The 11,848-nt window shown below is 57.2% G+C and overlaps 1 protein-coding gene across 2 annotated transcripts; it reads left to right on the forward strand.

Moving 5' to 3' along the window:
* Positions 1-542: 542 nt before the first annotated feature.
* Positions 543-9,268, forward strand: LOC102444035 (platelet-derived growth factor receptor-like protein). 2 transcript variants are annotated; one of them, XM_006138249.4, is made up of 7 exons: positions 543-681; positions 2,837-3,189; positions 5,481-5,826; positions 6,393-6,544; positions 7,698-7,991; positions 8,696-8,835; positions 8,986-9,268. In XM_006138249.4, the coding sequence occupies exons 2-7, from the start codon at positions 3,135-3,137 to the stop codon at positions 9,205-9,207; spliced, it is 1,209 nt and encodes a 402-aa protein (XP_006138311.2). In that variant the 5' UTR covers positions 543-681; positions 2,837-3,134; the 3' UTR covers positions 9,208-9,268. The 2 variants fall into 2 exon arrangements, with proteins under 2 accessions (XP_006138311.2, XP_075756691.1); XM_075900576.1 differs by lacking the exon at positions 543-681 and adding an exon at positions 1,136-1,268.
* Positions 9,269-11,848: the final 2,580 nt, after the last annotated feature.

Genomic DNA, 11,848 nt, shown 5'->3' on the forward strand with positions numbered 1-11,848 from the left:
AGACGCTCTTTTCCGGCTTTTTTAAAAGCCGGAAAAAAGCGGCGGACATTTTTATTTAAATGCCGCGGGGGATATTTAAATCCCCCGCGGATTTCCCTACGACGACTCGTGAAATTTACATGCCCCTTCCGGAAAAGGGGCCAGTGTAGACGTAGCCTTGTGGAGTGCAAATCACTACATACATTCCACACACCTTTTGTCTGCAACATTGCCTGCTAAATACTTTCCTGGGTCCTTTTTCCAGCAAATTGTAGGTTCAATTAATGCACGTTAAAAAAATTAATGCGTTAATTCTGCCCTGCATTAATCACAGGCGTTAACATGCATTAATTAACAGCCCTAGTATTAAGGCAAGTTACACCAGGGACATACTCACTGAAATCCACTCCTCCTCCCCCCAGTCCCATGTAACAGTGCCCCTGCTTTGCCCGAGGCATCTGGTCACATTTCAGACTCACCTTTCTGTTCTCCCATTTCCTAATGCATTGTCTGCTCACATTCCAAATTGGTAACCTACATTTGCCCTTTCTGCCTAAGCCTCTCGCCTTCCTTTTTAAATCCCTCCCACGGACAGTCGGGGAGAGAGGCTGAGAGCGAGAGGCGTGGAGAAGAAGGAGAAAAGAAAGGAAAGAAATCGGAAAGCAGTTCTTTTATTCGGCCAGTGCAGGCAATTTTCAAATGGTAATTACAGTTTCTCAGTAATGCGCCCTTTTGCATAGCAGGCTGTGTGCATGATTTGGAAACAGTCATGGGAAAAATCGTCCTGCACAGATTTCCCATGGCATACCCAAATGTAGAGGCTAGAGGAGGTCAAAGATAGGTGGGCAGCTGGGCAGAGGGGTGGGCATTGGTAGATTTAAATGTGGACAGGGCAAATATTCCTGATGGGGTGGGGTCTCTCTTTCTCCATCTCTCCCTCTCTCAGGTTGAAGCTGGCGGAGTGGAGAAATAAGGAACTTATTTTGTAGAGGGAAAAATCAGGCCAGAGGTTGCAATGCAAAATGGTTGGAGAGTTTTGCAAAAGAGGGACAGATGTCCCCAATCCTGGGATATAACAGCAGGCCTTGGCCAGAGGACAGGGACTGAGGGTTTGTGAATAAGGGTAGTGTTTCCACAGGACCACAAAGGCGAGAGAGAGGGACAGGAAGAAAAAGACCATCCCGAGCAAAGGGACTGATAAACATACCTTGGAATGCGGCGATCTGGCGGTGTCAGGACTCATGTCATGTTCTATCACATCAAAACCATTCAGAGGAGGAAACAGACAGGTGGATCGAATAGTAACTTCTGAGCTGGGCTGGGGCTTCGAACTGTGTGACCAGTGAGTGGGGAGGCGGCAGCTCTGTCCCTCTCCAACGCTGGCACGATGGGAAGAGTTGCTAGGGATGCTGGATTCCGACACGGCGCATTGAGGGGTTAGGTGTCCCTGGGTGTAGTGCTACAGTAGCAGTGCTTTGGGATCACATATGATGAACACGGCCCTGGCTGGAGAGAGGGGACTAGTGCGGCAGGACTGAATGGCTGAGGTCAGGGTGCTTGGTGATGCTACTCACTGCCTTCCTGCCCCAAGAGGCCAGGAGCATTATGGAGAATGATGGGGGGGAGATGCTGATGGGATGTGCCAGCTAAGTCAGACAGAGAACTTTCACCAGCCCCACCACGGGTAGCTTTGGCATTGGCTCTGGTGGAAGATATCTGCCTCATGTGCCCAGCTAGAGTCAGGCAGAGAGGGAGAATGCGGAACTCCGTGTGCAGCCCGGGGTCAGTGGGAAGTCCCGCTGACTCCAGGCTGCATCAGGCGTGCCTACTTTGAAATGTGCATTTCAAAGCCATGGAGCCAGGGATCAGCTGTGTGGTGCTGCTCCTTTGAAACACTGAGGCTGTGTTTTAAAGGGGCAGCACTGCACTGCTGAGCCGGGGATCAGCTGTATGGCCGCTATCCCTTTGAAATGCTTCCTCGGCATTTCACAGGGGCAGTGCCATGGAGCCCTGGGTCAGCTGGGGACTCCCCAGCTGATCCCAAGCTCCGCGCATTTCAGCGGAACCCGGGATCTGCTGGGGAGTCCCCAGCTGACCCCGGGTTCTGGGGAAATGCCACTCAGGACCCGAGGTTAGCTGTGGAGTCCCCAGCTGACCCCGGGCTCCAGGGTGCTTTGGTGTTTAAAAGGAGCAGAGTCGCACAGCTGAGCCATGGATCAGCTGTGCAGTGGCTGCCCCTTTGAAACGCCACCTTGGGGTTTCAAAGCGGTAGCACCACACAGCTGATCCCCAGCTCAGCTGTGCGGCACTGCCACTTTGAAGTATTCCTTCTCCCCCTTCCTCCCCTCTTTGCTGCCTCTATCTGATAGAGGCAGCAAGCGGGTGGGGGAGAGGGATCGATTAGTCAACTAGTCGACTGACTATCCGATAAGCATTTGCTTAACATCCTTAGTGAATTCTATCGTAGTACCTCAGCTCCCCCGCTGTACAACAAGGATGGTGCTTTGAGGTCAGAGGATGAACAGTGCTGTGCAGGAGCAGGCTGCTGAGCCGGCCCGCATTGTGCTAAACTGCAAGGTTTGCCCTTCCACGCTGTGTATCACAGGTACTAGCTGGACGGGGAAGCCAGCCACAAGCTGCAAACAAGAAGCTCCCCTTCTCCTCACAGTTATCACAGTCATCATGGCAGGCTCTTGGATTTGCACCCCGTTGCCCTAGGAGTTTGCGCAAACACTGGGGTAGATCTGGCCCCTTCTCCAATGCCCGAAGTCTAACCCCCTCCCTCCCACCTACCCCATGATAACTGGACCAGGCCCAGCCTGGAAATGGAGTAAGTGGAAACTGTTTTCTTTTTCAGCCCGGAGTGTGACTGCTGGGGCCCGGCTCTGAATAGCTCCATTCACCTCCCCCGAAGGAACCTGAATGCCTTCATGGCACGCGGGGGTGAAAGGAATTTTGTTTAACGAGGCGAAGAGTCGAGCCTTTGATTTGCTTTGAAATCTCTCCCCGTCATCTCCGAGCCCCCCGGACGCTGTCCCCTCGCCCGCCCCCTCCTCCCTCTCGGAGAGAACGTGCGGGAGGAATTGTGAACCTCTCCCGCGCTCCAGCCCCAGCCGGCAGCACAGCTCCGTGCTCTGTGCCCAGCTTGCCCCAGCATGAACGGCAAGGCACTGGCTGTCCTGGGCTGCAGCCTCCTCCTCCTTGTCGTGGGTGAGTCTCGCTTTTCGGACTCTTTCCCTTCCTCCTGCTCATTTCCCAAGCGCATACGGTTCCCTCCCCTTCCCTAGCATGCTGCTTCTTGCATTCCTCAGTGGCCCACACACGGATGCCTTGCTGGAGGGCAGCATGTTGAAAGGGCATGGCCTGAGGATGCTCACAGACCGCCTGCAGTACCGGCAGAACTCAGGGACGGGGACTATGCAGGCGCTGGCGTCTGCAGCTTGGCCTTGGGGTTCGAAAATAACTTTGCCGATGGACCGCAGACCCAACTATTTCGACTTGAGTGTCCTCAAGGGAAGGATCCCAGGTTTCGCTGGCTTTGAGGGTCAGCACAAAAGGAAGCCTGATGCATCCCCTTTCAGCCGTGCACTGCATACAGGAGCCAGCCCGTCCCTGGCGAGGATTTGAGGACTGAGAGTCAGTCGGACGGCTTGGCAGATTTGGGAGATCCGCCACTAAGTTAAGATACCTGATCTCTTGATCTCTGCCAGGTGTAACCCAGAAATCCGGTGCCTGCATGCCTGGGGGGTTGGCAGGCAGGAGGCAAAAGCCAATTGCTACAAAATGCCTCCCAGCAATCAATAGACACAGAGCAGGCAAAACAATGAGTGAACAGAGAGACCCCTTGTCCGCTTGGCTATGAAACTTCCACAGCACCTGCCTTTGCCAAGAAGGAGCTTAGAGCAGGAAGACAACTAACCGTACTAGGCAAAGCCTTGTCCTAGGGCAGCGCTTTTCGAACTTTTTCACTCATAACCCAGATGAAGAAAATCATTGATGCCCACAACCCAACATCATTTAACTAGACTGTGGGCTCCGGGGTGGGACTGAGGAGGAGCTTTGGGATGTCGGAGGGGGCCAAAGGGAGTGCGGAGCTAGCGCTCAGGGCAGGGGCAGTGCGCTCAGCCCTGTGCGCTCTCCACATACCTAGGAGCCAGGTCTGCTGCCGGCTGCTTTTGGGGTGCAGCACAGTCTGCGGTGCCAGGCAAGGCAGGGAGCTGCCTTAGCCCCCTGCTGCTCACCTGATCCCCCTGCAGCCACAAGCCCCAGCGCCCGACATCCCACCCCCCGCGTCACGCCCCCTAGTTTGAAAAGCACTGGCTTAGGGTATGTCTACACTACTCAGCTTGTAGGGAGAAGGCTGTGTTGGCACAGCCCTGTCGCTAAAGTCAACGCGTGCGCACGCTGATTGTCGGCACCTGTACCCCCGGCGAGCGGCTTACGGGTCGTTGGCTGCCGACCAAGCAGCGTTCCCGCATGCACCTTGCTGAGGCAAAACTTTGTTGTTCACGGGAGAGGGGGGCAGTTTAAGCCCCCGTGAACGACAAATGTGATAAAATTAGTGACAGTGTAGACCCAGCCTTGCAGCGCACAGACATCCTGCCAGCCATGCCCTGTGTAGGGTGAGCAGGTAAGACTTTCCTTGGCAAATAACGTTACCCTGCAAGAATTGCAGAGTTCCGCCCCTTAGGGCATATAACACGCAAGGTCATCCCTAGTGGGGTGCACAACCCCCCACAGCACCCCAGACGTGGGCCCGGGACACCTGTACCTGCTCCACCCCTTCCCCCAAACCACGACCTTGCCCCACCCCCACCATGTCCTGCTCCCTCCCCTTCCTCCTCTCCCCAGCGCAATGCAAGCCCCGGGATTACTTGAGGGCCTGGCCGCTCCAGCTCCCGTCGCCATAGCGACCCCTACTGCTGCCCCACACCTGGCCCCCAGGGAATCTGGGTCCCGTCTATAGGACGGTTGAGGCGGTCGCTGTGGGACCCCCTAAGTGTGGGGTCTGAGGTGGCTGTCCCGAACTGTCCTATGGCTCCAGAATTGCAGACCTGGCCTCTCCGAGTTTGCACAGGCTACACTGACTGTGGCCATGATGGGGCACCCCCCTGCTTTGAACTGCAAACAGCCTTTCGCAGGCCACATGCTCACCGGGGGGAGCTTCATCAGGGTCAAAGGAATCACCCTGATTAAAGTCTGCTGAGGCACTGGGCCCCATCCCAGTCCATCTGCTGTGGCAAACTGGTCCCCATTTTGCAGGCTGAAGTTAGCAGCATGCACAGAAATGGGGCATCTCCTAACCAGCCCCTTGGTGTGCCCATGAAGGGCTGTGGGTTAGGAGGGAGAATAAGCGTGCAGGCCTTCGGCTTGGCCTGGTCCAGCGGCTGAGCAACCTTTGTAAGGCAAGGTCGGTGCAAGACCCTGCAAAGCCTCCGAGCCCTCTCCCCGTGGGTGTTGCCTGCTGCAGCGCTGCTGTCAACCTGGTCTTCTCTCCTCAGCTGAGTGTCAGGAGAAGGAAAAGCCCCACAAAGCCACCGAGAAGAAGGCCATGAAAGAACTCAAGGCTAACGAGCTCAAACCTCCCAAAGCAGCAGGTCAGAGGCGCCAACAGGCAGCAGCCAAAGCCCTGAAGGCCAAAGCCCGAGGGAAACCCACGGCCCCTCCCAGCCCGGTGCAGCCGCCGGCTTCCATCTTGACTCGGGTGGTGGCCAGGGGGCAGTTCCAGAAGGTGCCTGACGCCCTGACGCTGGCGGCGGGCGACACCCTGGAGCTGCGCTGCCGAGGGCGGTCCGTCAGGTGGAGGTTCCCTGCCTACCTGCAGGACGAGGAGGAGGGGCGGCTCAGGTGCGTGTCCGTGGTGTGCAACGGGCGCTGGGAGGCCTGTGGGGTTGGCCACGGGCCCGTCGTGGACGTCCATGGTGCAGGCCCTGCGTGGCGTCCCTTCCCCCATGATGCCCAACGGTGTCAAATGGCTTCACCAAATGCCACGCAGGAGGGCTGGATTTGAAGATGCCGGGAAGACCCTGGTTCTGGGGTTTACATGGTGCCATTTTTTTTCGAAAAAGCTCCGTTTCGAAAAAAAAGTGGCAGCCATGTTTATGCTAATGAAGCATGGGATATTTAAATCCCAGTGTCTTTAGCAATTTCAGCGTGCTTGATTTGCATCCCTCTGTCGACAGTCTAGATGTAGATATTTCTGCAGTCGATTTTGGGGAGTCACAGTCGATTTCCCCTGGGAGTATCCAGGGCAGCAGGGAGGGAAGCGAGGTGGGTGGGGTGGGCGTTGTGAGCCCAAACTCTTGGTATTCCAGCAGTCTAGACGTAGCCCTTGTGTGGCTGTTCAGTGCAATGCAGGGCCCCAGGGCGACTCTCCTGGAGGCTGAGCGGGGCTCTCTTCTCTCTTTTTTCAGAATCAAGCACTTTGACAGGTACAGCCAGCTGGTGGTGGTGAACGCTGCGGCTGCGGACACGGGCGAGTACAGCTGCTGGTCCTTCCAGTGCCGGGACAGCGAGTGCCGGGCTGGAGAGGACAGGATGGGCAAGGCTTTCATCTTCTTCACAGGTCAGGCGTAGCGCGGTTCGGGGCGGGCAGGGCACTGGCGCTGGAGAGAATCAGCATCTGCTCTCGCCATCCAGTGGGCAGGGGAGCCTGCTGCATGCCAGGCTGCATTTCACGGGAGCAGGGGAGCCTGCTGCATGCCAGGCTGCATTACACGGGAGCAGGGGAGCCTGCTGCATGCCAGGCTGCATTTCACGGGAGCAGGGGAGCCTGCTGCATGCCAGGCTGCATTACACGGGAGCAGGGGAGCCTGCTGCATGCCAGGCTGCATTTCACGGGAGCAGGGGAGCCTGCTGCATGCCAGGCTGCATTACACGGGAGCAGGGGAGCCTGCTGCATGCCAGGCTGCATTACACGGGAGCAGGGAAGCCTGCTGCATGCCAGGCTGCATTACACGGGAGCAGGGGAGCCTGCTGCATGCCAGGCTGCATTTCATGGGAGCAGGGGAGCCTGCTGCATGCCAGGCTGCATTACACGGGAGCAGGGGAGCCTGCTGCATGCCAGGCTGCATTACACGGGAGCAGGGGAGCCTGCTGCATGCCAGGCTGCATTTCACGGGAGCAGGGGAGCCTGCTGCATGCCAGGCTGCATTACACGGGAGCAGGGGAGCCTGCTGCATGCCAGGCTGCATTACACGGGAGCAGGGGAGCCTGCTGCATGCCAGGCTGCATTACACGGGAGCAGGGAAGCCTGCTGCATGCCAGGCTGCATTACACGGGAGCAGGGGAGCCTGCTGCATGCCAGGCTGCATTACACGGGAGCAGGGGAGCCTGCTGCATGCCAGGCTGCATTACACGGGAGCAGGGGAGCCTGCTGCATGCCAGGCTGCATTACACGGGAGCAGGGGAGCCTGCTGCATGCCAGGCTGCATTACACGGGAGCAGGGGAGCCTGCTGCATGCCAGGCTGCATTACACGGGAGCAGGGGAGCCTGCTGCATGCCAGGCTGCATTACACGGGAGCAGGGGAGCCTGCTGCATGCCAGGCTGCATTACACGGGAGCAGGGGAGCCTGCTGCATGCCAGGCTGCATTACACGGGAGCAGGGGAGCCTGCTGCATGCCAGGCTGCATTTCACGGGAGGCCGGTGCAGCAGGAGAGCCAAGCAGTGCCTCCGTGCCTGCAGTACGTGACCCCACTGCCCTCCTCCCTCCCCAGACCCCCAGGAGCTGTTTGTGCCGACAGAGGATTACTACGAAGTGGTCCAGCTGCGCACGAACCACCCCACGCTCCTGCCCTGCCAGGTGACCAGCCCCCTGGCCCAGGTGACGCTGCACCGTGAATTCCCCCCCGAGGAGGTGGCCGTGGACGGGGTGGACATCTCGTATGACGTGAAGAGGGGCTTCGTGATCCACCGCCCGCGGCCCTCGTACGCGGGGTCGCTCTTCTGCATGGCCGGCCTGGACGGCGTGCGGCAGATCTCCACCAAGTACATGCTCATCTACATCAACTGTGAGTGTGCATGAGATCCAGCCCCTCGCCTTTTGAGACCTCCACCTGCCTGCTTGCTGACATCCCCTGCCTTTAACCCAGCCACCTCCACCGCCGTCAGCCCAGGAGCTGGGCTAGCTAGCCAGAAACACTCTGCTACCCCAGGAGTGGGGCCAGGAATGGTGGAGAGGGGAGGGGGACACAGAATCCCACCTGATTTCCTAAGACAGCGCAGGAGGAATTAGCCCACGAGGGTATGAATTGTGGCCCTCTCATCACTGCCACTCGCCTTGATGGGCAACCTGCCTGTGCTGAGCAGTTCCTCTAGGCTACCTGGGCATGTTAACCATGTGCCTGCCCTTTGTCACCTGCACCAGTCTGTAATTATCAAGGGCCACACACATGCCACCCTGGCGTTCATCCGCCAGCCAGAGGAACACGTGCCACGCCGCACATGGAGACGGTAGGTTGCAATATAGACAGGTCTCTGGTAAGCAGAAGCAGCGGCCCTGTTAGCTGAGATACCTGCTAGCAGGCCTGTCCCTCACCAAACCCAGCCCGGAAGCCCAGAAGGGTTGGCTGGGAGGTGGTGGGCTGATGGATTCTCAGCACCATGAACTGCCATTGGTTGACTGGAACATCTCAGAAAGGGACAGTGGCCAACCCATGGGGGTTTGCAGCCCTTCCTAACCCTGTTTCTCACCGTTTCACTCTCGCCCTCGCAGACCCTTCCTCTGCTCCCAAGCCCACGGTCAGTGCCTCCGCAGCCACCGTGCGGGTTGGGGAAAACTTCAACGTGACCTGCACGGTTTTTGGGGAGCCAGAAGTCGCAGTCGATTTCACCTGGGAGTATCCAGGGCAGCAGGTAGGGAAGCGAGGGGAGTGGGGCGGGTGTTGTGAGCCCAAAGTCTCGGAATTACAGCAGGGTCTGAAGGCTCCAGCCAAGATCAGGGTCCCATTGTGTCCGGTGCTGTACCTACAAGGAGTAGGAGAAAGTGCCTGGCTTGTTTTTCAGATTGGCCGGCCACCCTACGTCCGCGAACGTGCCGACCTGGCGCGCCGAGGCGGGCAGGTGCAGCAGGAATCTGAGAGCATCCTCTACGTGGATGAAGCACGCACCATAGACGAGGGGCTGTACACCTGCACTGCCACCAACCTGCAGGGCACCACTGCTGTGTCCACCCGTGTCCGGATACTCCCAGCCACCCCAGCCCCAAGTGGAGCCCGGTCTGGCTAGCCAGCTTGAGCGACAGACAGGTCAATGCATCCCCGGGTGCACTAAGAAATAAAAGAGCCAGAGATCTCTTTGTGACACAGGGACCAAACGTGCCGCTATTCCCCCTCCTCACCGTCATGTCATCTATGTACTCATTAAACAGACCAGCTTCTTCAAAGAGGGGAGACTTTGTTTTGTCTACACGGTACAACGAGGGGAGAGCAGGTGCGTCTGGGTCAGCCCTGAGCCAGCAGAGCATTCCAACAGGAGCCCAGAGGGGAGGGAAAACCAGTTCCTCTGTCCCCCATAGCCCTAGAGGGGCACATGGCTGTCTGGTGGGTTCTCTCACTGCTTCTGGAGCACATCGGTTGGCTCAGAGCTGCTGGGAAATAAAAAAGAGTTGGGCAAAGCTGTCCGAGGTGAAGAGAGAGCTGGACGGTTTAAGCTCTTACAGTCTGATCCAGAGCAGGGTCTACGTTTCTGCTAGGTTTAGGCCCACTTGGGTCTACCCAGGGCTCATTGGACAGAGAGTGGTCAACCACAATGTCCAGAACTGAGGGCCCAATGTATCCCAAAGTTCAGGTGGAGTCGGTTCCAGGATTTGGGGCCGGGGCCTAGTTCAGGCTGGCAGGTGGTTCTATTGTCTCCACTTGCTGTGCTGGAGATCAATCATAAGGGCTGTGTCTACATTGGCACCTCTTTCCGGAAAAGGGATGCTAATGTAGACTTCGGAATAGCCCCCGCGGCATTTGCATTTACATGGCTGCCGCATTTTTCCGGCTTGGGGATAAGCCGGAGAAAAGCGCCAGTCTAGACATGATTCTCCGGAAAATAAGCCCTTTTCCAGAGGACCTCTTATTCCTACTTTCAGCTTATCCCCAAGCCGGAAAAAAGCGGCAGCCATGTAAATGCAAATGCCGCAGGGGATATTTAAATTTGCAATTCCGAAGTCTACATTAGCATCCCTTTTCCGGAAAGGGGTGCCAATGTAAACACAGCCCTGGTGTTTGATTTAGCAGGTCTGGTAAAGACCTGCTCAGTCAAATGCAGAGGGAGCCCCTCCCCCCCCCCCACCAGTCAGTGCTGGTACTCCAAGGAAGCCAATGGGAGTGTTTGCTCCTATCGGCCTCCCTCTGTGAAAATGGTGCCAATCTCGTCTTAAGGTAAAATGACTCCAGCTATATATATTATGTAGCTGAAGTTGCATACCTTAATTCAACCTTCCGGGTCTAGCATACACCTGGCCATAGTAACCCTAGGGAGGAGGTGCTTCTGAAATAGCACACATTGTCACCAGTGTGCTGTGTGTGATCACATATGTGAGTGGGTGCACAGCATCTGGGAACCTGCACGTGCATCCGTGTATGCTCCTGGGGTCACAGAGAGAGAGAGAGCATGTCTCTCCCTATATGGGGGTATATGTGTTTGTGCATGAATTTGTATAGGCATATACATGTATCCACACCGTGCATGCATGTATTTGCACAGTGCACAAGGGTACTCGCACATCTTCACAGGCGCATGCTTTCCCACGTGCACACAGGGACCATCATATGGTTTTTCTAGCAGCCATGAACTTTATTTTCACAGGGAAAGCCCCATATAGCCATGATGGAGAAATACACCTGGTCAGGATGTCACATTGGCTGCCTGGCTGACGGGGCAGACACAGCACTCTGTAGGGTCACTGCCTGCCGTCCTTATGCAGACAAGGCTCCTGTTGAAGCCAGCAGTGCCGTGACCTGGGTAAGGATTGTCCCTCGGGGAGCTGACAAATACCCCCTAATGGAGCACGCCAGAGAAATGACGGATGTCTGGAGGCCTCTTCTCCCTGTACTGCCCCTGACTCTTTCCTGACCTAGCAGGCTGAAAAGCAATTAGCAAAATACCAATTTGGGAGAGAGAAAGGAAGCTGTCCAGTGCGCCCCGCAGCCTAATTGGTCCCAGGCACTGGAGGCATGACAGACCCCAGAGAGCCTCTCTGGCAGACACCAGCAGGTTTGCTCTTCCAGCCAGCTCTCCTGGGCTGGGCTCCCAGTGTTGCCATGTGAGAGGATCAGTTTGGAGGCCCAGCCACAGCAGTGACCCTCAAGCTCATCTCAGCCCCCGTCCGTCCCTTCCCGTCTCCTGCGCGCAAGGCACCGAGACGTCGCTCTGCGGCAGCTGTTTCTTCTGAACGACCAGCTTAGTGCTGGTGACAATGGCCTGACTGACAGGGCTGGAGAGCCACCGGCTCACTGTCTCTGCAGTGTGGGGGTGGGTTCTGGGGTTAGGACGCCGGCGTAGGCAGCCAGGCGAGCGGGGGTCAGTTCCCAACTCACTAGTGCTCTTGAAGGGCTCAGATGCTATCGGCAGGGGAGCCAGATCTGGAGCTGGAAAACGACTGGTCCACTCCTCTCCCTTCTCCCTGCTCCACCCCCCAGGCTGCGCTGCCTGATGGGGCAGGTGAGACAGCCCAGTCCAGCCTTGACTTCTCCGCAGACAGCTGATGAGGAAGGCAAATCCTGGGGGTGAGTCCTAGGGAGAGCTGTGTGCTAGCCCCAGCTCCTCTGTGCTGGGAGGTAGCCCTGGGGGCCCTCTGAGCCCACACGGCATGCTGACGTAGGCTGGGAATTCCCAGCGCTAAACGCATGAGGAACGTGCGCTCCCCACTGAGTCAGCT

The sequence above is a fragment of the Pelodiscus sinensis genome, chromosome 17 (assembly GCF_049634645.1).
Source record: "Pelodiscus sinensis isolate JC-2024 chromosome 17, ASM4963464v1, whole genome shotgun sequence".
Lineage (NCBI taxonomy): Eukaryota > Metazoa > Chordata > Testudines > Trionychidae > Pelodiscus > Pelodiscus sinensis.